Raw genomic sequence first — 25,434 nt, forward strand, 5'->3', positions numbered from 1 at the left:
ATTTTTATTTAATATATACTCCTCTATTTAAAATATAAAAAATATCATGCTATTTGGATTGATTTTCTATACAGGGTGGTTAGGCCAAAAAGAAAATGTGGAAATACTGCCGAGGGTGCTCCATCATTAGCTCCCCAAACTTTATTTCTCGGTTGGATACGTTGTAGAAGAACATAGTGCTGCCACACTGCATTCGACTTTGAAGAACAACAGGCGGGCGGCGTAGAAAGCTCGATAATCCTACGGTCGCATCGAAAATATGCAGGAAGTGCCAATCGGAAAACGAAAAACGCCAAAACTGCAGCCTGTCTTCACTTGATTTGCATAGCGCGGAAAAACCGAATTTGCACTTCTTGTTTGGATAAAAAAAAAAAAAAAACAAAAATAAAAGCATAAGTACGCGGGAGTCTGTTCAATAGCAATTGCATTTGATTGATTTTTGCGTCGTCGGCGGCGTCGGAATTTGTATTATTGTATCATTTGTTTGTCTGTGTGAATTGCAGTCGAAGCAACAACAAAAGAAATAGTTGCAATCATAAAAAAAAAGAAAAAAAAAAACACTGATAAACACGATTTGTGGGAAGAAATCAACAAAGGCGAACTGCATTTTGCGCGTTGGTAAGTTTTTGCGTTTGTTTGCTTTACCGTTATCTGTGTGTAGACGCTCTTTTCCCGTCTTTTCGTCTCCCCCCCTCTCTCTTGGCTATTACTTTTGGCGTCTCAAAACAATTTGCCAATTAAAAGCATTTTGACCTCTCACTCCTGTCAATAGAACTTTTGTGTTACCCGACCTGTCTCCTCTTTCTGTTACACATACAGTATGTATGTATGTATATACTTCTGTGCTTCTTCCCCCTTTGTGCCTTCCAATCCCTTCGATTTGCAATTGAAGCATGACACCAACAAATAAGAGGCGCCGCCGCCTCTGTGTGTTTGTCAACTTGTTTGTGCTTGTTCTATTCATTGCACTTTAGCTTTTGACATTGGTCAGGATTTATTTTTTTTTTGCCTTGGCTCAGTACCGAACGGGGTGGGTGGATGGATGGATGGTCGGTCGGTCGGTCTGCCAGGAAGCTGTGGCCTTCCTGCGGCCTACCCTCTCTCTCTCTCTCTCTCTTACAAGCTCACTCTTTCAATGTCAGCTTTTCATTGAACTTGATACAGAATATTTCGAGGGTTTCATTTTATTTTGGCCAGAAGTAGTTTTCTAAGGCCATGTTTCCATGGTCAGGTCATGGTTTTAAATATTTATGGAGAAATATTATATAGAATTGCTATTTGAGGGTTATCTCTAAAGATTTGAGTAATTTTTAATAATAATTTCCAAACAAAAGGTGTAACTAGGTCCATAGTATTAGCGGTTTTAGTAAAATAATACCAAAAACCAAAAAAATAATTTCAAAACTCATAATAAATGGCAAAAATGGAAAATGGCAAAAGATTGTTGAAATTCCATAACATAAAGGTGAAAATAAATACTTTCTTATAGCTTTTCAAGTTTTTTGTATTTTTTTTATAATACATATTAAATATTTACATATAAAATATATAATACATATTTTTTTACACCTTAAGTACCGATTTTGGTACACTTAATCTAAAAAAATAACGTTTTAATGCATAATAATAAAAGAAAAAGTTAAAAGAACTCTTGAAATTACTAAAATACCATAACATAAACCTTTAAAAAAATGCTTTCTTTACAGTTTTTAAGGTTTTTAGTATTTATTTTCCATAATAATAGAAATTTTAGGATAGAATTGAATCAGACTCATTTAAAAATGTAATTATCTTACCTTAAACATAACATCAGTCCTAAAAAATAACCTAAAAATGCATAATAATAAAAGAAAAAGTTGGAACAACTCTTGAAATGACTAAAATTCCATAACACAAAGCCTTGAAAAAATACTCACTTTGCTCGTAAAACCATAAACTTTTCATTAGTCTAATGAGCAAAGTTAGTTCGCAGGGATTTCATAAAATATTTTTGCACAAAATTTCCTTAAATCCCAGCCACCAAGGAGAGGGGGCCGAGGAGGGGAGGAGAGTGTGTGTAACAAAAGCAAATGAAATCCCAGCTAAAAATAACAAGCTCAGCGAAATGAAAAATATAAAGGAGCAACCAAAAAAAAAAAAGAAAAATACGAAAGAGAAAGGGCCTCTAACTTTTTCAGTTCCGATTTTGTTGGTTATTCAATTTCCATTCATGTTTTGGCCATTTTTGTTGGTTGTTGTTGTTTTTGCTCGCTTTTCGCCTTTTATTGCCAGTGACAGTTAAAGAGGAAGAGCAAAAGCAGTAGGAGCCGTGAGAGATGAAAGGAAATGACAGAGTGTGGAATAAATCTAAGCAAATGAACGGAAAGGAAAGCCCAACAGCAGAGCAGAAAATGCTAAAATTTTATTTACTGCTGGCATTTTCACGCCCACCAAGAGCCGCCCCCTAGCCTCCTCCCCCCTAGTCTTCTAAAGCCAAGACAAGTCGGATATTGTTTGGTATTCATGAATGAAATCAGAGGCCCCACTTTCAGATCGTTGGAGCAAGGGAGAAAGGGAGCTAGGGCGCGGATAAGGTTCCACAATAGATAATATGTCTTGCCTGCTCTAGCCCCATCCCCACATTCTCTCCTTTTTTGCTTATATGTATGTATGTGTATGTGTGTTTCCCCTCTTCTAACGCAATAAGACAGGCGCCAAAGCTCTCTTCCTTTTCCTCCATCCTTTTCTACAGTGGAAACTTATAAATGGGATACCGTTAATTATTCAAAAAATGCATTATAAATATTTATTAGGGGGGGATGACACAGAAAAGTGTCATAAATCACAAAATTAAATAATAATATTATGTAACAGATATTGTAATGGCTTTTTAAAGATCCCCCCCCCCTCCCCCCCCCCCCCCTGGGGTTCTGGGTTCAGGGTTCACTGTGCACTTGTTCGCCTGTGTGTGCACTTTGGCACATCAACTTTTTATGGCCCAGCCGAGTAGCAGCAGCCGAGTAGGCATTTTATTTTTACGCCTGAATTAATTTATAGAAGCAGAAAATTGATTATGCAGAGCCATGGAAATAGGAGTTGCAAAGGAGGATACTAGAGGGTATCTATGCCTATAAATAGATTCAAAGAGCACCAAGGGGTCGCCGCAATTAGATGAACTTTTCCTTCTCACCTCCAATCGCATGAATTTATGCATGTTGCATGAAGTGGTAGGTGGGGCCTTTTGGGGCCATAAACAATGTGTGGCAGGTGTCGTTAAGTGTCCAGGAGGTCAGTCATTGACGTCAGCAGAAGAGTGTCAGAAATAAAGGTTAGAAGGTGATTATTAAAGTTATATTACTTGCAAGACTACTTCTTAAATCTAACGTATATTTTTGCCAAAATATCCTTGATTAGCTAATGATATGTTATCCTTACTAGCCCACCCTGCCATAGCCTAAAAGATATCTGGAAAATAAAGCAATAATCGGCCCATCCCTCGCCATTAAAACACTTCCAAGCTTATCTTCGCAATAACCGCCATCCAGAGTAGAGTGCTTAACCCCCTGACACCCGACAAAAGCCAAACTGACAGGTCGTTTCACACACATTCATACACGATCCATAAACATCCAAGTGGAGGTACAGTGCAAAAAAAATATCAAGACTTCTTTTATTTTTAGAATTTAGAAAGAGTTTTGAAGACTAGAGTTCTCCACTAACGTCATCAAGTGACGCGCCAAAGTGACACTTCTGGCACCCCACCATGTCCGATGATGTCCAGTGTCCAAAGTCCACTTTTAACCCATGAGATGTTGGGCTATTGTTGCTATTGCGGCTGCGGCTGCCCCTTTTTTGTTGCTCTCTTGTCGAAAGCAATTTCATAAATGGCTTCCGTTTGAATGAAACACGCGCCGCCAGCCACCAGAACCAGTCGGCAGGAGGAGAGCACTCCCACACACGTCGGTTGTCTAGGAGCCTTATTCCTATCCCAGTATCCATTTCTACGTGCTGGCAATGGCTGTTAGAGGCTTAATAAACACATAAACCAAATATACTCTCCTATTTTAAGGTCTGAAACAAACAGGGTTAAGATGAAAAAAAGGCAGTTGGAAAAATATACATTAGTTTTGAATAAAAAAAGATAAAAATACATATTATATTATTAAGATAAGAGAGTGTATTAGCTTCTTCGTTAAAAGGCCAAGTTCAAGAGCCATTCTCTGGCTTCTGTTTTTGTCTTGGGGTGCTCTCATGAGTTGTGGCGCCACCTACAGATGATAAACAGAACAACAGAGACATCAAGGTCAACTCTATGAGCTCAGCCCTCAGCCCAGGGCCTCCTTTATTATTCCATAACGGGGTTAAAGCATCACCATCTGTCACGGACCGTTAGTCAGTTATCTGGAATTATATTGGAACTGGAGAGCTCCAGAAGAGAAGAGGAGAGGAGAGCAGAGCAGAGCAGAGCAGAGCAGAGGAGAGAGTCAACGAACCCCATCCTCATGACAAAGCACTTCGATTTGGTTAGCGACTAACGACCAGGAAGCAAAAGGAGATGATGCCTGCTTGCCTGGCCTGGCCTGGTCTGGCCTTGATTAATGCTGAATGTGCATTTAAAAGCTTGCCAGTCCAGTCCCGTCCAGTCCAGTGCAGTACTCTGCTCTTAATTCAATTTGCAAGCTTTGGGGCGAGGAATTGTTTATAAATAAATTAACAAAGCCATAACAAGGGGCGTCACTCGAACCTCCAACTAGAACAATGCCGGTCAGTAACTGGACTACAGTGTGGGGGGGGGATGACACTGACCATCAGTGGTGCAAAGTGTTTTTTTTTAATTTTTTAACATTTAGAATCTAGAGTCTATATATTGAAAACTTTTTAAGGACTTGAGATACTTTTAATTTAATAAAGAAAGAAGAAGTAGTTTTTAATGGGGCATCTCTGATGGAAAAGGAGGAGGAAGATGAGTGCAAGTTCTTTCTTGCACTTGCCATCGAAGGCGCGTGGCAGAAGCTGAATGCCATGGGGGGATAACTGATGGGGGAGATATATATAAAATATATAGTATATATGTATAGTCTGATTGTGTGGGTAGGTGTTCGCTAATGGCCGAGAACAAAGAACTGTTGCAGGGGCCATTAGTCAGCGGTTCTCAATGCCCCTCTCCAGCCTGCTGGGGCGCCCATTTACAAATATTTCCGCATTTTTTCAGCTACTGCACCAGGCAGAAGATTAACGAGAGATTCCATAAGAGAACTACACTGTAAGATAAATATTTAAGAAATTTTAATAATTTTTTTTAATCAAACAAATAACTAAAATCCTACAAAGAATTTAAGTAAAAAATTTAAATTTAAAAAAATATATATCTCAGTTAGATTGAATTTTTTTTTCAGTGTCGCTTAGCATTCGGAATGTAATTAAATAAAATAAAATTTAAAGAAAGATAAATATTTAAGAAATAATAAATATAAAAAATAATACAAAATATTTATAATCCTACAAAGAATTTAAGTAAAAAAATCTAAATAAAAAAATATATATATCAATAAGATTGAATATTTTTTTCAGTGTAATTTCACGCTTATCATTCGGAATGTAATTAAAAAGTCAGTCAGCAGGAACAAAAATCAATAAATAAAAAAAATTCTGCCCCTTAAGGAGAGCATAGAACCCGAGGCAGTGTCTGGTATGTGTATTTTTTTGTTTTTTTCGCCAAACTGACACAGTTATTATTCTGGTATTCTTAATTTCTGCATTTTTTGCATTTTTTCTTTTCCCTTTTACTTTCCGTGCTTGCATATTCGGATATTTGCATGCGACAGGCGAGGAAATTTGCATGCAATATAACAACAATAAACACGACTCGACTTGTTTATACATACATGACTGTATACTGTATGGACACTGAACACATATACTGTTATGTTTCATCTGATAGGGGGGGGGGCCTACTGTGTATATGGATTTTATGGATTTAAGGAAAGAATGTTTTTATTAATTGTTTGGTTTACTTGTTTACTGCACCTGATTTTCCCACGCTTCAGGGCATACATATATTAGCCAGGTTTTAATTAAAATATAAATATAAATATTGTTTTTAATTAAAACAACCCATTCACTTTGATCAGATTAATAATTATAAGAGAATTAAGTGCTGTACCCCTTTGGCTATTATTAAGTATCTTAATGGCATAGGTCAGTAATAGGGCGGGGATAAGATAAGTGGGTGGTGCTTTCAAGCTTTTGGCATTTTCTATATCGATTTTTGTGGCGCCAGATAAGATATATTTCTGTGTACTATAACTGCAACCCGGGCAGTCAATTTGTCGCCAAATCTATCTGTACATAGCCATTAGGGTGGTATTTGAATTAATAAAATATAAAATAATTAAAATATTTAAAGGTTAGAGTGGGAGATATCTATAGAATATTTGAATAAAAATTCTTTAATAAATTTTATAAATAAAAAATTTTTTTTTTTCACATTCCTAACTAGTTTCACCCTTATCTGGTATCCTCTTATATCAAGAGAAAAAAAATTCTTTAATAAATTTTATAAATAAAAAAAATTTTTTTTTTCACATTCCTAACTAGTTCCACCCTTATCTGGTGGTATCCTCGTATCTCAAAAGACCGTCTGCGTTCGAGGATTGGAATATATGTCAGCCATTGTTGACATTTATTTGGTTAGATAAATGGCGAAACTCTGGAAATGTTGAAATGTGTGTGCGGCCACAGGAAATATTCCTACTCCTATTCCCCTCTACTGCCATGTTCATGTGACTATTTTCCTTCTTTTCCTCCCTTCGTTGTTTGCATTATTTGCTATTTTTTCACATTTTTTTTCTGGTTTTTGTTTTTTTTTTGTTGAAGAGATGCCTGTGGCGCCTTTGTTTCGGCCTCGGTCAGTCGGTTTTGAAAGCAAAAGTGTAAAAACTTTTTCTAAAAATAGCTCTACATGGTAGGTATCTGCAGGAAATGGCCCATAACTGGGCGGAAAAGGCCAAGGAAGGAAGGAAGGATGGGCCCAGAACTCGGATAGTTCGAACTTCGAACCTTGATGAACTCTTAATGAGTCTGAAAGGAGGGGTCATTTCAGGGGGATAGTCAGGGTGGGGTCATAAATCAACCAATCAATTATCATTTGTGAGATTAAGCTAAGAGATACATATTTTTTAGACATTTTATTTATATGAAGAACAAGAAATATCCCTCTTTACTGCTATCTTACGGTATATCTTCCCACTTAGGGGAGAAATAAAAAATTCCATTTAATATTTAATATAAATTTTTTTCTTTTTTTTGCAATTTCCCGAGGTTTTGGCAACTCTCTTTATGGTCCCTTGAACTGATTCCATCTCGGCTCGCATTTATCTCTCTGCCTTTTATAATAATAATAGCTCCTAAGTGCCACCCACCCACGACACCCTCGACTGTTGTCCTTGGCCACAAAGTTCAGGTTTTTTGGCTCAAAGCCCAGAGAGCTCCGAGAGCCCAGAGCCCTGGAGTAGTGACCCAAGGAATGAATCCCTTTTGAGAACTTGGGGCACTGGGGCCAAAGCTAATTATGCGCAAAGCAAACAATTTGGCCAGACCTCGCTCGGTCAACACCTCGGACATAAAAAGATGAGTAATCTTAGGGTGCGGGGGAGGCTCTTCAGGGTGCAGGTTCAGGCTCTGGCTCTGGCTCAGGCTCAGAGGATGAGAAAACTTTTCTCACAAACTTTGGAAGCTATTCTCCAATTCTGTAACATTATCTAATTTGGGGACACTAAACGCGGGAATATGATTTAAATTTTAAAATAATAAATCAGATGGTGGTGTGAATTTTTAATATCCTTGAAAGTAGCTATCCTTGATGATTTATGAAGATCCAGTTTTAATTTTAAAGCCTTGTTATTAATTCAAGTCATATATTTGGGAAATATTTTGTTTATAATTTTATTTCTTGTGTTCTTGTGTGGGTTTTAGGACCCAAGGACCTTCTTCTCTCCTGCCACTTGATAAGTTTCTAAAATGTTTTGTTTTTTTTTTCCTGCTTCTTGGCTGTTCTTCTTGTTGTTATTCACTCGAAAAGTTCGTCCAAGGATGATGATGATGTGTTTGTCCTTATGGCTCCTAGACATGGTAAAGTATCATGTGGGTGGTTGGCAGAATGGCTGGGGCCCTAGTTCAAGGTCGCCCCGGCTTCGGGGGCTACTAAAATATGAAAATATGAAAATTGCTGGGAGGGAATCAAATTCCGAGTAATGGCACCCTCAGCATGCACAAGTATGTTAATTTTTGCTCAACTCTCCGCCCCACAAAGAAAATGCTAATGTCGAATTATTACAAGCGATATATACGTACTGGAAAGTACTCTTACTCTTAAATAATAATATTACACTTACTATTTAATATTTGTATTTTTTTTCACTTCTAGCATCTGCACACCAGAAACAATTTAATGAAAAAGACTGAACCACCCACACCCACACACCACTGTACTTGTTAACTAGGAAATCAAAAGCCACCGCTCAAAAGAACCACTCGACCACTTGGCACTAAAATCAAAAAGAAGTCCTGTCCAGTCCCGGTAGGAGCAGCACCACAGCCCTTTAAAAATGTCATCCCGTTCCAAGGAGAGAGTCGTCACTGCATTCCGCAAGATCTTCCACAAGTCCAGTAACAACAACAACAATAACAACAACAACCACAACCACAATAACAATAACAATAATAATAACAACAATGACAAAGTGGACGGTGGAGGAGTAGCCACTGGAAGTAATCCGAATCTAAATAATAACCATGAAGGAGCAGCAGCAGGGCCAGCCTCCACTTCCGCGATGGTTGGTGGTGGTGGAGCCATGGGTGGTGCACCAGCGCCATCCGGATCATCCAAGAATGCAGCCGTAGTCCGGATGGCAGCAGCTGATCCGCCCGTTTGGGACTCACCAGGCAAGCGGCGACGTCAAGATCACAAGTAGGTGAAAAGTTTTACAAAACAAATAGTCCAATAGTCCAGTTCCTTTATGTAAAAACAAAAATAACAACAAAAAACATAAAATTCATAGTCTGTCATTTTTGTAACAGTCGAAAACTTTTTTTTTCAAAACTTATTACAGAGTGGCGCCCACGGCGGGACGCCAGTTGGTGGCGGCACCGGATCAGTCCATCAGATCCCGCCGCCTCATGAAGGAGTACCGCGAAATGGAGCGACTGCAGACCAAAAATGATGCAGTTTTCACAGTGAGTTTTATTATTTTTCTTCCACTATCATGGTTGAAATACTAATTGGTAAACATTCTCCCTCTCCCCCCATCCAGGTGGAACTTGTGAACGACAGTCTATTTGAGTGGCACGTGCGATTGCATGTCATCGATCCGGATTCCCCGCTGGCCAGGGATATGCAGGAGCTGGGCGTTCCTGCCATCCTGTTGCACTTGAGCTTCCCCGATAACTTTCCGTTTGCACCGCCCTTTATGCGGGTGGTGGAGCCGCGCATCGAGAAGGGCTATGTGATGGAAGGTGGTGCTATATGCATGGAGCTATTAACGCCACGCGGATGGGCCAGCGCCTACACTGTCGAGGCTGTTATCATGCAGTTTGCCGCCAGCGTTGTCAAAGGTCAAGGTCGAATAATGCGCAAACCAAAAAGTACAAAAGAGTTTAGTCGGTAAGTAAACTTAAAAGATATTATTTAAGAATAATAATTTAATATTCTTCCATCTTAATAGGCGCACAGCAGAGGAGTCTTTCCGATCGCTAGTGAAGACGCATGAGAAGTACGGTTGGGTTACGCCAGCCCTGGCCGATGGTTAAGATCGATTTAGTCCAGATCCTAGGAGAAGATCCCAGACCGATCGTCAGCTCTGCATTTGCCAACTCTTTCAATGCAATTTGATACTCCACCACGGCCACCCATTTAGAATCGCACCGACACAGTAATGCTATACAGCCCCCCATAAATACATCTCGTCACTAATCTTCGACAGCTCATCCGTTTCACATATTTTTTTAGCCAAGTAACGAACGATTTCAATTGAAAACCATCCAGAATGTAACAGAAGGAAGTCTTGGATAAAAAATATAATACTGAAATTAAGGGAAATAATGAGTAAAATACAAAACGAGGCGGATACAGAATGAAAAAATTTAAACAAAACGCGTCAAGCAACAAATTAGCTTAAAATGTAACTTTAGATCGTAGTCATCAGTAAAAAAATGAACATTTTCGCCGATTTAATTAATGTATATTTAAATCTTAAGTATTATTAGTTGTGCTAAAAAGAGGAAACGGAGAAAACTAATCTATTGCGACGATAAGTATATATACAAAATATTGAAAACTGTTTGAAGAGCTAATATTTAGTTAAATATGATTTATGGATTCAATTAGCCAGTTATCTTGGTTCCAACTGTGTTATTATAATTTGTTGTGATTTTTATTAACGATAAACACATACCAAAACGATGGAAAACCAAAATAATACAACAGTTTGTAAACACGAGTATGATAGAACCTCATACATACATCAACTTTTCTTATTATTTATTCATAATTAATAAATGTAACAGTGTCTATCAATGCATTTCACTTATTTCAGATTAAACCTCGATAGGGATGCTCTTTTGGGTTTTATTAAACGGAGTAAAAAGTGGTATTTAGCATTTTCTATAATTCCCCTTTAGCAACGAGTGATTTTGAATTGCGCGCCACAGTGTTGAACAGCGACAGCAGTTGGGGCTGCATGATGCGTGTTCTATCAGACAGATAAATGTTGCTATCATCACACTGGCTTATAAATCCTCAATTCTGGTATTTTCGTGGGAGTTGGCTGACAACCAAGAACATAATTTAAATCTTAAATTGTACATGTATATTTTGATTAAGAAAATAAATAAATTTTATTGATTTTTGTGTTATTTAGAACCCATGCTTGGTGTGTCATACTGACTGAACGTGTGTGAGGGAGCGTGTGTTTTGACGTTTGCCAACACTAGAAAAAAACTAAACGGGCTGAAGAAAATTACAATCGCAGGACACAATTTTGTAAGTATTTTGGGGCATCTGCGTGTGATTTTAGTAGTTAGAAGGTAGTGCAAAGTGACCTACATGATTTGGCGATCCTAATTTGGCAGTTATTTGAAATGCCCCATGTAGTTAGAGTGTGAAAATCCGCTGTCAAAATTGCCTCGATAGGCACGCAGTTTTTGGTAGAAAAAAAGAGCAGTCAACCTCTCTGCCCGCGACAGCAGAGACGCCTACTGCGCTGCCGCTGCTCACGAAGTCCTGCGGAAAAAGGAGACATTCCCCAGCCTACTTTGGTGATTCCAAAAATAGTTCCGAATATTGTTAAAAATTAATGGAAGAGCTCAGAGCTCCATAACAATTAAGATGGTACCCCATCGATCGCTTCAACGAGGGCTAGAGAAGGGCTTTAATCGAACCCGGTGGTTTTCTATTAACTATTAACTATTATTAACACTTAGGGCTAGTTTTGGATTTTAATTTAAAGCAAAAGTTGAAAACAACCTTTGTTTTTCCACTGTTTAGTCCGTGGCAGTAAGCAGATTAAATTTAAACTAAAGTGGTAACCTTAATCTAGTTTGTTTTGTTAATATTTCTTTTATTAATAACAGTAGGATGTAGTTAGATCGTTTCTGTGATAAGTATAAGATACTTATAATCCCTAAGTATCCTTTTGAGGGGCCAAACATAATAGAAGTCTTAAATTTCCATTAGAAATCAAACCACAAACTTTTATCTTGAAGCACAAAAATGAAAGGGCCAAGTCGAAGTTGTTATACTCTTTCGCATATAATTTTTAAAAAATCCATGAAACCAGTTAGATATAGAAATAACTGATCTATAATTTAACATTTCGGAATGCAATTTAAAGCCTCATAGTTTCCATAACTCCATAGATATAGCTCCCTTGCATCGAAATGTGATCATATCCGCATAGACTTAATTGAAAGTCTTGAATAAATACTCTTGAACTCTTCCAATGAGCAAATAAAAATGCCCTGGAACCAATAGACAGACGATCATGTCTATATCGACTATAAAAAATCTATAAATAAACAAGTACAAGTTAAATAAAATATTTTTGCATAAATAAAAACCCTTTCATTTCGAATACACGGCCGCTCGTGGTCAATTGGGAACAGACAGATATTTTTGTAATGCGCACCCCCCCTTGAGGGCTTTAAAAATACATACTCGAAAATTATAAACAACTCCTACCTATTTTTAGATAGACCGCAATGGAAACGGAGACGAAAGCCAGTGGCGATGAGAAACAGCAGGAAAAGTCCCTGGCCGAGCCAATGGATACGTTGGATCCACCGCCGCCCACCGCCAGCTCAAAGACCCTGAAACGTTGCCTCAGTGTGCCCATCATAAGGACACCACCCGGATCCAAGTCCGGTAAAACACCGATGACCACACGGGCGGCAGCAGCTGCTGCAGCGGCGGCCAAGGAGCACGAGCAGACCCCGAAGAAGAACCAACAACAGCAGCAGCCACAATCTACAGAATATTCCCAGTTCTTCGGGAAGAATATACACATAAGATCGCAACCAAACTCCAGGGAGGTCTCTCCAGCTCCGGTTTTTAATATTTTTACACCGCGAGCTCGTCGGTATTCGGCCAGTTACAGTCCTCTGACCACCGGCGCCAATGGAGCCACTCTGTGCTTGACCCCACGGGTCTCCCAGCTCAGGCAGGAGGAGTGCGCCGACTTGAACAGTCGCGAGGTGAATCACGAGCGGGAGGTGCACCGGGAAATTCAAATATCACAGAGTTGGGAGGACCTAACACTGGTGGCCGAGAACTGGTCCTGCAAATCGGATGAGTTCTCGAATCCCCTGCAAGTCACCCTGCCCCCCACTGGCAGTACTAGCTGCTCCAGTCCAAGCCCGACCAGCAATCGGGCAGGAATGAGACTGCCCTACTCGCCTTCGCCAACGCGGCGTACCTTCGCCACCCGGAGATCCATGTCGCCAATACCCATGAGACCATCACAACTGGGTCCGGTGAAAAGAAAGTTCGAGCTGGACGACAATCCTGCCCAGGGCAGCAATTGGAGTGTGTACTCGCCGCCGCCGCTGAAAAAGATTTTCACGGAAAGGTAGGTTCTTAATTGAAGTAGTCACTTTGTTAGAAACCTTTTATTTTTATACTATTTATAGACTTTGTGTAATTAAAGCCAAGGCACGTTTTAAAAAAAAAGTCAGGTACTACACGGCTTCGATAGGATCTGTTAGGGTTTCAATTGTAGATATTTTTAACATTTTAGGAGCTTAATTAAAGCACTGTCATCCCTTTTATTTATTTTTTATTAAAAGCCATGCACCTGTCATGCCATCTTATCGCAACTTAAAAATTTGACAGTGATATCGCCTATCAACATAAATATCTTCTAGCATAGAAATGGTTAGAATGTCAGCTCTTAACTGGGCCAGAAGTTAAAGGTAAATTAAATATAGCCACTCACGAGCTGAAGGCACTTGTGGGGATGCTGAAAAATGTGTTCAAAAAAATTCTAAAACTAAAAATAACACTTTATAGTTTGGGTTCCCAATTAAAAGAACATTCTGAATAGGCTATTGCACGACAATGTTTCAAATAGTTAAGCAATGAGATGATTTCAAACAAAACAAGCCAAAAATATTTAATTAAAATTAAATATTTAATTTCACAGCCGTGGTTCCTCGCCCGTTTGCCAATCGCCCTCGTCGGTGTGCCCCAGCCCGGATTCCGGAACCTATGATGGACGCATCACACCCAAACTGTTCATCTCGAAGCTCTGCACCAACAATGCTGTGAGTGGATCCGGCAGTGGTGGCACCAACAACAACAGCAGCAGCTCCGGCTGCCCCTCACCAGTCTCCGCTTCACCTGGGGGAGTCGGTAGTGGCCCCAATCTGGAGGCAGCCATGTGCCTCGTTTCGGGTGGGAGTCAGAGCCAGAGCATCGACGAAGGCATCTCCATACCCGAATCGGAGATCAACTCATCCTCCTGCCGTAGCCGCACCTCCTCCATCGTATCCACCGCATCCTCCAACGCTCAGGTGCTGGCCAATGACCTGGCCGATGACGCCACACTGATGGACGATGCCAAGAGCGAGACGTCATCGATCGGTGGCTGTTCCACCATCAGCATAGAGTCCTCATCCTGCGACAGTGGTGCCAAGACGGCCGCTACCTTTCTCAATCGGCTGGTGGTGGACTCGGATGGCGGTGGGTCGCCCTTAGCCCAGAAGAGCTTCTACATCAACAAACAGGGATTATCGGGGGCCAAGAAGTTCATCGTCAATCACGAGAGAACGGGGTCCTCCAGCAAGGATGTTCAACAAAAGCTTTAAGGTCCTTCAATTAGCTAAGGGTTCGATTTTTTTTTTAAATTTACAATTAGAGGTTTATCTTGGGCGTAAAGATTGAATCGTTGGATTGTTTTAAAAATTTTATTCAGTGATTATTCAAAAATGGTCATATTTTTCCTGTACATACATTTATTTTTTTTTTCATTTACAATTTTTTTTCTTTTTTACGATTTAAAGTCAATTATAAAGTATAGTTCAATATTTTAAGCTTAAAAAACGTATTATTTTTTCTCTACATATGTTTTTCTTAACAATTTTACTCTTTATTTTATTTTAAGATCTAAAAAAGAGTAATTTTTAACCGATCGTATCCAAAGATAATTTTTTTAAGATAGTCCTACGATTAATATTGACTTCCTTGGTACAATTATCCTGAAAAATCGAACCCGATTATATAGAAACGCTTCAGTTGGGGTCTCTATATTTCCCTGATTTGCTAAATATTAGTTAGTAGCTTCTTTGTAAATAGTTAATTAGTTTGTGTGGAGTTCTGAACCATCTGCATATCATCAAATCACAAAACACTCACCCTCAGAAACTTGTTTTTAATATGTTAGTTTAAGCCTATATCCCGATCCTTATGTTATGATATGTTCTTCATTTCCAATGTTTCGAATTAACCCAATAACTAATATATGGTTCATTTAGTTTCGTTAGTAGATTTTAGCTACCAAGAACCCGATTTTGCCAAATATGTTTCCTCCTTTATATATAAATAATATATAAACATATATACATTTATGTAATTGATCATTATATTGTCTATAATGAGATCCAATAATTGCGGCGATATCTGCTTATATGCCGATCCAACAGACGATATATATAGACACACACACAATATGTATATTATAGGCTTACAGTTTGATTCTAATTACTATAAGTGAGTTTCAGGAAATGTTATACTTAGAATTGATCCAAACCGCAAGAATTGCCTATTAAATATTTTTTTTTCAATAGATCGGAGTGTTTTAATATTTTTTCTAGGGAGTTTAAAGTTTAATCTTTAATAATAATACAAAAAAAGGCCTTTTACCTTTTAAACTAATTTTTTAAAAGCTACTTTATAGTAAGTATATATTTTTAAAAAGTAAGTATTACATTTTATAATTTCTAACATTTATAATTTTATAATTTAATAAAATTCTTTATTTTTAGAAGCAAAGGAAGCTAGTCAGAGGACTCATTTATCATTATTCCAAAATCCTCTATTTTAATTCTAATAAAAATCTATCTGTTATATTGTTTTTTTGTATATTTTTTCTAGGAGTTTAAATTTGAAATGAATTATTTAATTATATTACAACAGAAGAAGCTACTTTGGAGTAAGTATATTTTTTAAAAGTATAAAAAAGTATATAATAATTTAATTTAATCTTTAGCATAAAATTCTTTGTTTTTAGAAGCAGTAGTTAGTCAGCAGTTAGTCAGAGGATTCTTTTATCATTATTTTTAAACCTTTTTAAGATGGTTTAAAAATCTATAATTCTAAATCTAGTAAAAATCTACTAAGCTCCTCCCTTATTCCACAAACAAGTTCACCCTTAAATAGTTAAATTTAATTGAAAGCCAAAGCCATTTAAGAAACAATTTCGCCGAGCACGCCACCATCCAAAGCCTTATAAAGCACCTGGCTGCCGAGGTACGAGGTACAGGTACCGAGTATGTATCCATATATGCATACACACGAGTTGAAATGAAAAAGTTCGAACACCTGGGAGACTGAGGCAGAAACCGAGAGGCCGAGCATTGCTCCCCAGGAGGCACATACTCTTGAAACACACATTTGTGGCACAGACACGGACATTAAGTGCATATGTGGTTGGGATGCAACGAAACACGGATGCCAATCGGCCAGGCCAGGCCATGCCAGGCCAACTCAGAAAGCCAGAGCCCGTAACCGACACATTGATCCACCGATACCACACGGACCAAGTCGAGTGGGCGTTCTGTTGATATTGACTTCATGCGACTGGACTGGACTCGACGACGTGAGTTCGCGGATCCACAACAAACGAGTTTTATGGTTAAAAAAAAAGAAAAAAACAGAAATAAAAAAACAAAATGAGTGCGAAATGAATGTGCGGTGCAGTCACGATTAACGAGAATTCAAATGGAAGCCTAGCTGAGAGCGGATCTGGACAATATGCTTTCGAAGGTAGGTTCTACCTGGCCCACGGCCATTGCATACAAATGAGCCAAGATCACGCTATCCTAGACCTGGGGAGCACCTCCCACCGAAACTGCTATTTCAGGTGATCTTAAAAGTTTCAAGTTTATTTCTAAATTCCAATCAGATTCTCTAAATAAGTGGAAGATAAAGCTTGTATTTTTGGATGGCTCCTTTTTATTGGTAATAAAATATTTTCAGTTTACCTTAAATTAATAAACTTTAATTATACTTTTAAAGAAAAGGACACAGTTTTCTGATCTCTCAACTGGATTATCAACAAAATTATGAATAATTTCAACAAGAATTTTAATAAATTATTCTGAAATAGTGATATATATTTATAGTGATGTGAAATAAATTAGTAACAATGATTTATAGAAAATGTCACAAGGTGAAAATGAGAAAAACTTGCCGTTATTATTGACTTTTATCACCTTTTATAGACTTTTATGATTAGCCCTTATTATTAAACAAATGACTCGTCATACTAGGGCAGCTCTAAAGTCTAGAAAACTATATATTATGAATAAATTAGAAATTTAGACGACTGATTTTCAAAAATATACAATATAATAAACACATTTTGACAACAAATTCAAAAGAAACAACTCCTAAACCTAAAAAAATTATACCATGTTGGCCTGTGTAATGAAGGATCTAAAAAGCTTAAAAACGATCAAGGGCTTTGTTACATTTTACAACACTATAATAACTCTCCCCAAGACGGACAAAAGGCAACGAACGATAGGAGGAGGCCAGGCCAATAATTAAGTCAATTGCTGGAAGAAATTAAGGAAAGCAATATCAACAATAAAAGCTAAAGAGTAGGAAAGAAAAAAATAATGAAAAGCAACTGTGAATTAAAAAAATGAAGGCGCACGGTTTTGCGCTGTTGCTCGGACGTCAATAAACGTCGACGTAGACGCTGACGTCTCTGCTGCTGAGCGGTTGCTGTCCTCTTCTCTGAGTAGAGCTGCTCCCCACTGTTGCTCCCCAATCGTTTTTGTTGTTGTTGTTGCTGGTTGTACTGCTGCTGTCGTGCTGCTCCCTTTTTTCCTTCTTCTGCCCAGCTACTCCCCCCTCAGACATACGCCCACAGTGGGGCTCTCCCGTTTACGTCCCCCCACCCCTTCCTCTAACTCTTTCTCACTCTCTGAATCTTGAAATTCGTGCCTGTTGCTCTGGCTGTAATTGTTTTTTGTTGTTGCTATTTCTTTGGGGCGCATTTTCTTTGTATATTTTTTATTTTTTTTTTTCGTTTTCGTTTTTTCTCTGCGTGGCCCGAAGAAAAATCAAGTTAACACACACGCGAAAAATGGGGGATGGGGGGCGGACGGACAAGGAGGCTCACGTATCTCGAAAAAGCCTGCAGCTTTTATTGTTGTTGTTGTTGTTCTGCCGCTGCTCGCATGGCTGATTCAGAGCAGAGGCAGCGCTGTCGGCGTCGAAGCTCGACTTTTGCGGCGGCTCATTGTTTTTGTTGTTGTTTTTTGCCGAGAGGTTTTGCCGGGGAGCTCAGAGCCCACCAAGCCGCAAATCGCGAATCGCGAATCCAGTTTCTTCTTCACTTCTTCACACGGCAGACGCTCAACGCACTGAAAACGCGAAAAAAAGATACTGAGAGCGGAGAGTGCCGAAATAAAAAGAGGCTCCACACAAGGCTATTGGTGGAGAGTAGCGATCGGAGGCTCCTTGCCGTGGAAACATAATTTTTTTTATGTGGTATGTTTAGGGGTTAGAGTCTTTTATCTATTCGACCGGTACATTGTTAGATATTAGATACATGGGTTGTCGTTTCAAATAAGTATCTGCGAGATACAATTTTTGTCACAAGGCAGTGCAAGATATAAAGGAAATACTAAAGATATTTAAAAATTAAGATGCCTATAAATAGATTTATTTTTCTCCTCTTCCCAAGATTAAGATCATGGAGCTGGCTTTAAATAAATCATCGTCCTGCGCCGACTGCTGCAGCGACTGCACCCTCATGCCCTGCTGCTCTGCCTCTGCCTGCTGTGACGCCAACTGCGGAGCCAGCTGTGGACTAATACCCCCCGATCCTGTGCGATATGAGTACCAGGAGCCCGAGGAGAACTTTGTGTCCATTGATGATGCGAAAATCAAGGGATTATTGTGGAGGATCGGACAACAACAGCAGCAGCAGAAGGAGTTGGAGCTGAAGAGGATCCAAGAAGAGGAGCGAAAGAAAAGGGAAATGGAACTCAAAAGGAGAGAGGAAGAGAGGCGAAGGGTTGAGGAGGTCATAGACCTGGATCCGGAGGATACTCATCATCCTAAGGGATTAATAATCAGTGCAGCCAGGAGCCTGGCTTCTTGGAACTGTTCCATAAACAGGATATCACCGGACATTGAACTAGTTCCCAGACAGGAGCAAAGGATCGTGGCGGAAATCGAGCTGAGTGACAGTGAACAGGAGGAGGATCAAAAAAGCGACAAGGATCTAGGAAGAAATCTTCTGCCCCCAGACCAAGATGAAAGTGATCCAAAAAATAGTCAAAATCAAGATCAAATCATAACACTCCAGTCTGAGGAGGAGGATCAGGAGCCCAAGAAAATTCTTAGAAGGCGGAATACTTCCTCCAGGTGGTCAGCAAAGAAGAGACGTCCTTATGTGAACCGCAGAGGACGTCCCATGTACGAGTGTCCTGCCTGCGGCAAGAAAGTTCAGTCCAATTACAACCTGCGACGGCACATGATGATCCACACCGGTATTCCCTCAAGGATGATGAATATTTTTATATATTTTAATTACTTTTCCATTCCAGGTGAACGTCCTTTTCCCTGCGATTTGTGCGAGAGACGCTTCCGGGAGTTCAGTGACTTAAAAAAGCATCGTCGAAGGCACTCCCACGATCCCCAGTACATCTGTATGATCTGCCATGTGGGGCAGCCTTTGGTGCAGGACTCCACCAGGTGTGCGGATTGTGAGAGCAAGAATCTGATGATCAAGCCCCAGCCAGAGGATTTGGGAAATAAAACGGGAGAGGAGCAGGAACTGGAAGATGATGACGAGGAGGAGGATGACATGGAGGAAGAGGACACGGAGGAGATGGAGGAACAGCTCCCCCAACCTGTATTACCACCAACTTTGATGGTCACTTTAATTCCGGCCACGAAATCCCTGCCAGAAACAGGTTCCTCTTCCAGGCTACCGAATCGACCACCACTTCCACCCAGTTGCAGCAGTGCCAATTCCTCATCATCGTTGAGCAATGATGGGAATGTATCGACCAAGCCGAGGAATCGGAGCCGCCGATCCTATCCATGCCCGCTGTGCCATCGTCCGTTTGGAACCCGCCACAATCTCAAACGCCATTATATGATCCATACGGGCGAGAAGCCCTTCAGTTGCTCCAAATGCCGAAAGCCATTCAGGGAGTGCTCCACTCTCAAGAAACACATGGTCACCCACATGCGTGATCGGTGGTACAAGTGCCTTCGGTGTCCTTCGAAGTTTCGCGACTACCTCGAGTACTCGGATCACAAAGAAAACCACCTGGAGCAGCTGAGGATCAGGAAATCCTCAACCTACGAGAGTGATGAGGACGAGGACAGTTCGGTGGAGGATTGGCTGGAGTGCTGCGAGTGCCAGCAGAGATTTACGGAATTGGATGCCTATACGGAGCATTTGAAGAAGCATGATTTGGAGCTATATGGAATGAGTGTGGATGACGTTGATGAGGAGCGGGAGGATGTGGATGTTGCCTAGATGACATCCTTTCTATATTTTAAGACAATAGTTTATTGCCCTCTTAAGAGTCCTTACATTTTCGGATATTTAATTATTATTTATGTTTTAAAATTAAAAATCTAGTACTAAGAGTACTAATTGTATTATTACATTCCTTAGGATTAGATCCTAACCCTTATCCCTAAAAGATTTAAAACCACATTCAGAACTGAACATTGAAATAATTATACGTTCTTATACTTTTTATTTATAAATATTATGACATGTATTTGTAATAAAAAAAATTATAAGTATTAAGTGCACAAGAGTCGGTGAATTATACACAAAAAATTGAACCTTAAGGGGGGACCCAGCTTTTAAAAGATTGAGCTAAAATCGTTTTAAGTAAACATTAACTACGTAAATAAATAGTCGAGAGAAGCGTAAGCGTAGGAAAAATGACTAAGATTGGGCGCTTTGAGCGGGAGAATCCAACAAGAAGTAATCTTTAGATGTCCAGAAGCACGGGTTTGGTTTCTTTGGCGCATTTAAACACCGATCGCATCATTTTGAGGAAGCCAGTGTCTTTGGGCTTCTCCAATCCTCGCTGGACACGATTCTTCATCACCGAAATAAACTCCTTGTTGCTTAGTTGGTTGTCATCTAAGAGGGGAGAGTGGAATGTAAATTATTTCATAGTTCCCAATTTAATATTAAAAGACATACTGTTCTCATCGAAAATGGTAAAGACCACATCCACCACATGATCGGAGAGGTTCACCAGGGCCACTGTCTTAGCCACATGTTGCAGGGTTTGCTGATCTATGGAAGCTCCAGCAATGTGATAGAAGGTCAGGGCCGTGTCCACATCATTAATGTTGTTCAGGAAGTGGAAAAAGTCTAGATAGTCCTGCTTGGAGATTCCCTTGCCATGATCCCTGAATCGTCGCTTCACTCGCTTCAGTTTCTTTTGCTTCTTCTTCAAAGGATACCCGGCATAGGCCAAAAGGAGCTCGGCGAAATCAGCTTCTGATATATTTCCCTCTTCATTGGGCTCTTTTCTCTCAAACTCCAGAGATAGAATCTCCTTTTGGAGTTGCTCCTGGAAGTCCAGGAACTTTTCGATCGTCAGCTTTTCATCCATGTTGGGCCCAAAGAAGTACGTGATCAAGGCCGAGTTTACGCCCTAAGGAATGCATTTTTAAAATTAAAATTAGTATTTAATAGCCACTAGGATTCAGACATCAAGAGGCTTGAAGGTGTGTGCATGGGAGCAGGTGCATTAGTGGAGTTTCTAGCGAAGGTATCAGTGGTTCAGTTCAGTGCGAATGTGGGTAAATGATTTCAAAAAGAATAACAATTGAAAGGGCAAAAGAAGAAGTAGACAATAAGCATTATTACACAAAGTACCTTTAAGGACTGTTAGTACGTCAAAAACAGAGGAAGATTAAGATTTGATATGTACACAGTTTAGACACGCGTTCAATATTATAGGATTAAAGCCAAAAGACAGAGAATATACAAATATACAAAAAGGAATCATTGATTTTAGTACGGCTCGTGGTACTTTCTTCTTATTTTTTTGCTATATTTTTTTTTTAATAAAACCTTTTTTCTGTATTACCTTGAACGTGTTTCCTGTATTGGCATGATCTCTATGGCGGGTTCCCATGCTTGTTTGCTGTCTTACCAACGTGGCCACCATTTCAAATTCCTCACAGTCGACGTCTCCATCGCCGTTAAGGTCGAACATGCGGAAGGCAATCTCAAAATGACGACGGGAAACTGGGAAAAAGAATATAACTTTAAAGACATCCTATTGGAGTATTCAGGACTACCTACTGGAAAGCACTGTGAGCAGGAAAATGTAGTCTGAGAAAGTAATCAAGCCATAGGAGCCTAGTTTATAAAAGATGCTGTTCTTTTCTAGGTGAAGATTCAACTGCTCTCCAACAGACTGAAAAGAAGGAATTTTTAATAAAAGATATGTCATAAAATTAAAAACACTTACCTTAGGGTCATACCGACGATATTGATCTAGGCCCAAACCTAAAATAACGAACAAAATTAAGAATAAATCCAATAAAATACACTTTTCAGTTAGTAATCTATAGCTACGAGTATCCTTTCTTAGCTAACACATACCATCTGGCTGTTTCATTCCCGGCGTCATACTGGTGAGAAAATCTGTGGGTGTCATATAGACCTCATGCCGATCATCGGCCACTGGCACTTGGATGGTGGCAAAGTAACGAAAAACTTTGTCCGGCGTAGAAAACTGCCGGATACGGTTCTCATACTCGATGATCTAAGGCAAAGGACAATGACTTTAGCTCAATAGCAAGGCTTTAAAAACCAAACAAGAGCTCAAAACTAACAAAAACTATTCAACTAATAAGTCAAGTTTACATAAAAACTAAACTAAACTAAATGTTAGTTAAGGATGGATTTCTGGGTGAATAATTTACCATCTGGCTGCTTGATTCCTGGATAAATGGAGCGTAGAAAGTCCTCGGGTGTCATACAGACGATTGTTTGGGTCGCATCCTGCAATCTTACGGTGGCAAAATACCGGAATATTTTGTCTGGCGTTGAAAACTGCCGTATACGGTTCTCGTATTCAATAATCTTTCAGTTTTTCATGTGATTTTTGGTGTGTGATTTGGTGTAACATAAATCAAGACGACACAAACATAAAAGTAAAAACCAAGATTTTCGGAAAAATAATTTAACAAATTGAAAAATATATTCAAAGGAAATATTGCATAGTTTTAAACTGAATTTCACTTTAGATAAACCTTTTTTTTCAAGACTTTGTGTGTAATATTTACAGAGATATTGGTTAATTTCTCTTGAAAGGTTTAAGCCAAGGTAAAATTCAGTATAAACTTTTAAATAAATAAAAAATATAACAACTTCTTGGACAAAGCATTAATATATTGTTTGGTTAGCAGAAGCCTTGTACCTTCCTCTCGCGGAAACCGACTTTCTCGCGGATTTTCTTGCCCTCATGCAAGTGCAAATCGGAACCGCCCTCCTCGTCCTCGCTATCATCCGACTCGGAATCAGATGATTTATCCTCGCCATTGACCCCCGCAGCCGATGACGGCCTTTGTCCAGCATCTGCGTCCACTTTCGGCATCAACAGGCGTTTAACTCTATAAATAGAATCTTTAAGAACGTTGTTTGCAATGATTTTTTTGGTTAGTCACTTACTTGCCCCAATCGGTCACTGAGATGAGAAATAAACTCAGTATGAACAAGTGAAAGTACTTCGTTACATTGGGCGTCTTCTCCGATTGGTGTCCAAAGCGTTTGTGTCCTCTGGTTTGAATAATATTGAAATTTCCATCCGATTTTCCAAAGTCTTGAACAAGTTTATTGCTATTTTGGTTACACAGCGTTGAGGCCAAAGCTATTTGAGCTCGATTTTCGATTAGGTTTAGGGTTCTGGGCCGGGCCAAGGCAGCCAGAGCCTGGCGCGTTACCAGAAAACGCAGCACAGACATTTTAACTATATTTTTTCGTTTGTTTTTTCCTTTTTTTAAAAATAAATTATGGTTTATATGCGCATTTTTTAGGCAAAACGTGTACAATGTGACCGGAGTTGTTTATCATTAAAATACCATCCCTACATGTGAGCGCCAGGTTTGTTTACATTTTTTTAAATGGGTTTTATTGCTTTAATATGTTAAAAATAATTGATTAAATGATTTATTATTCATTATTAAAGATTAAGCTGTAAGAAATATATGAAAAAAGTAAGGATTTCATTGTAAATACCAAATTGTCGGCTTTAAGAATATGGTATTTTTTTCGTTACAACTTTTGTAGCATTCTGCTCTGTTTCATATGCTTTTATTTAAAAATATATTTTGGCGCCTAATTTTTCTAGAAATCCTTAAGATCTACATAAGAAAATATTTACAATTAATATTAACATTTTTCTTCAGGCCCTACACGAATTCTCTTTCTTTCTGTTTATGATTGGCAAATTGCAGCTTCAGTGTTAGCTATTTTCTTTCCCTAACGAAATGATTGAAATGTTTACCTTATAAATTCGCACCTTTGGATTCCCCACAACCAGCACGCACGTACTTTAAATGCCATTAATCAATCAGAATTAATCAATCTGCAGCGGCAATTACACACAAAAGATACGCAATGGAATATAAAGTACCGTTGCACTGCCCACCGCGTGGTGTGAAAAAATTGAATTGCTGCATAAAGGGGGCCGGAAGAGATCGAGGAGTCTTGGAACTGCAGGTGTAATTTTCCTGAAGTTTTGATTAATGTTGCATGCACGCCCAACTGTCTGAATTGTTGATATATTTATCGTTTGCCTCTTATTTATAGTTTTTTCTTTATGAAGCTAATAATAATGTTTGAGGAAACTATTGCAATACTATCCAAACTATGTAATTATATTAAAACTTTAAAAAGATGATTTTTAGAGAGAGGAAGGAGTTTCACTAGCTTTAAAACGCTTTCAAGGCTCACGACTTGCTGCTCTAATTACAATTTGGTTTTTTCTTTAAATCGAAAACAATTAAATGCGCATTAGAGTCCAAGCGGGATCGATGCCAAAATTGGGAAACTCGTGCAACTGTCTGACCGGCAGTCTTAATTAAATCACTTCGATCCGTTGCCCAGCCAGCCAGCTTCGATGGCAATTTGTTGGAATTAGAATGGAGAATGCTGACCAGCAACCAGACCAGCGATAGCAACTGCCGCCGCTTGATTAGCATTTTGCAAATTAATTTCTCATTAGCAACAATTTCAAATAATTGGAAGTGCATACGCAATGGGTGCGTAATGTTCATGTTTCCCATTTCGGTTTTATAATTTCTTGTCCCGGAAATTCGTTGCCCTATTGGCAAGTACTCTATAATGGAGATGGATAGGCCAACTTTTATCGGTTGGTTGGCTGTAGGCTGTAGGGCCCTGCTAAATCAATGCAATTAATGTCACTTCCTCTGCATTTAATGTCTATGTTTTCAGTAATCGTCGTTGGCGCCATTAGGCCTCGGTATATCTGAGTTCTTGCCAGTTCTTCCAGCTTGTTAACCGGTTTTCCACAGCCAGAGGATTCACTTAAACAGAGGGAGAAAAAATTTTAATATAAAATATATAATTTTATGATATTATTCTTATGGAATACTAGTCTCAAAGGCCTCGTTCTAGTTAAAATTTGGATAGAATAGTTCTGGGTATC

At 39.2% G+C, this 25,434-nt stretch overlaps 4 protein-coding genes across 11 annotated transcripts; 3 read left to right on the plus strand and 1 right to left on the minus strand.

Annotated features, from left to right (window-relative positions):
• The first annotated feature begins 154 nt into the window (after positions 1-154).
• On the plus strand, positions 155-10,556 carry LOC6507050 (ubiquitin-conjugating enzyme E2Q-like protein CG4502). 3 transcript variants are annotated; one of them, XR_006507459.1, is made up of 6 exons: positions 155-618; positions 8,405-8,947; positions 9,090-9,213; positions 9,291-9,640; positions 9,702-9,908; positions 9,986-10,556. XR_006507459.1 is itself a non-coding variant. In XM_001965264.4 (5 exons), exons 2-5 carry the CDS (start codon positions 8,586-8,588, stop codon positions 9,784-9,786), a joined length of 921 nt encoding a protein of 306 aa, XP_001965300.1. In that variant the 5' UTR covers positions 155-618; positions 8,405-8,585; the 3' UTR covers positions 9,787-10,556. The 3 variants fall into 3 exon arrangements, 2 of the variants coding, with proteins under 2 accessions (XP_001965300.1, XP_044572267.1); XM_001965264.4 differs by having other exon boundaries at positions 9,702-10,556; XM_044716332.1 differs by lacking the exon at positions 155-618 and adding an exon at positions 5,645-5,668 and having other exon boundaries at positions 9,702-10,556.
• A 329-nt stretch (positions 10,557-10,885) lies between these two features.
• On the plus strand, positions 10,886-15,314 carry LOC6507061 (flocculation protein FLO11). 2 transcript variants are annotated; one of them, XM_001965265.4, is made up of 3 exons: positions 10,886-11,017; positions 12,229-13,100; positions 13,674-15,314. In XM_001965265.4, the coding sequence occupies exons 2-3, from the start codon at positions 12,235-12,237 to the stop codon at positions 14,335-14,337; spliced, it is 1,530 nt and encodes a 509-aa protein (XP_001965301.1). In that variant the 5' UTR covers positions 10,886-11,017; positions 12,229-12,234; the 3' UTR covers positions 14,338-15,314. The 2 variants fall into 2 exon arrangements, with proteins under 2 accessions (XP_001965301.1, XP_014760593.1); XM_014905107.3 differs by having other exon boundaries at positions 10,904-11,017; positions 12,225-13,100.
• A 637-nt stretch (positions 15,315-15,951) lies between these two features.
• Positions 15,952-20,622, plus strand: LOC6507070 (zinc finger and SCAN domain-containing protein 10). Of its 2 annotated transcripts, none has more exons than XM_014905108.3 (3): positions 15,952-16,513; positions 18,447-19,257; positions 19,315-20,622. In XM_014905108.3, exons 1-3 carry the CDS (start codon positions 16,502-16,504, stop codon positions 20,256-20,258), a joined length of 1,767 nt encoding a protein of 588 aa, XP_014760594.1. In that variant the 5' UTR covers positions 15,952-16,501; the 3' UTR covers positions 20,259-20,622. The 2 variants fall into 2 exon arrangements, with proteins under 2 accessions (XP_014760594.1, XP_001965302.1); XM_001965266.4 differs by lacking the exon at positions 15,952-16,513 and adding an exon at positions 17,781-18,250.
• LOC6503501 (calcium uptake protein 1 homolog, mitochondrial) lies at positions 20,468-23,847 on the minus strand. Of its 4 annotated transcripts, none has more exons than XM_014904903.3 (9): positions 23,436-23,847; positions 23,185-23,377; positions 22,365-22,527; positions 22,231-22,268; positions 22,062-22,176; positions 21,844-22,004; positions 21,630-21,638; positions 20,946-21,405; positions 20,468-20,882 (listed from the first exon to the last, which is right to left on the minus strand). In XM_014904903.3, exons 1-9 carry the CDS (start codon positions 23,726-23,728, stop codon positions 20,728-20,730), a joined length of 1,587 nt encoding a protein of 528 aa, XP_014760389.1. In that variant the 5' UTR covers positions 23,729-23,847; the 3' UTR covers positions 20,468-20,727. The 4 variants fall into 4 exon arrangements, with proteins under 4 accessions (XP_014760389.1, XP_014760388.1, XP_001965303.2 ...); XM_014904902.3 differs by lacking the exon at positions 22,365-22,527 and adding an exon at positions 22,688-22,847 and having other exon boundaries at positions 23,436-23,846; XM_001965267.4 differs by lacking the exon at positions 21,630-21,638 and having other exon boundaries at positions 23,436-23,846.
• Positions 23,848-25,434: the final 1,587 nt, after the last annotated feature.

Source organism: Drosophila ananassae, chromosome 3R, assembly GCF_017639315.1.
Source record: "Drosophila ananassae strain 14024-0371.13 chromosome 3R, ASM1763931v2, whole genome shotgun sequence".
In the NCBI taxonomy this organism is placed as follows: domain Eukaryota; kingdom Metazoa; phylum Arthropoda; class Insecta; order Diptera; family Drosophilidae; genus Drosophila; species Drosophila ananassae.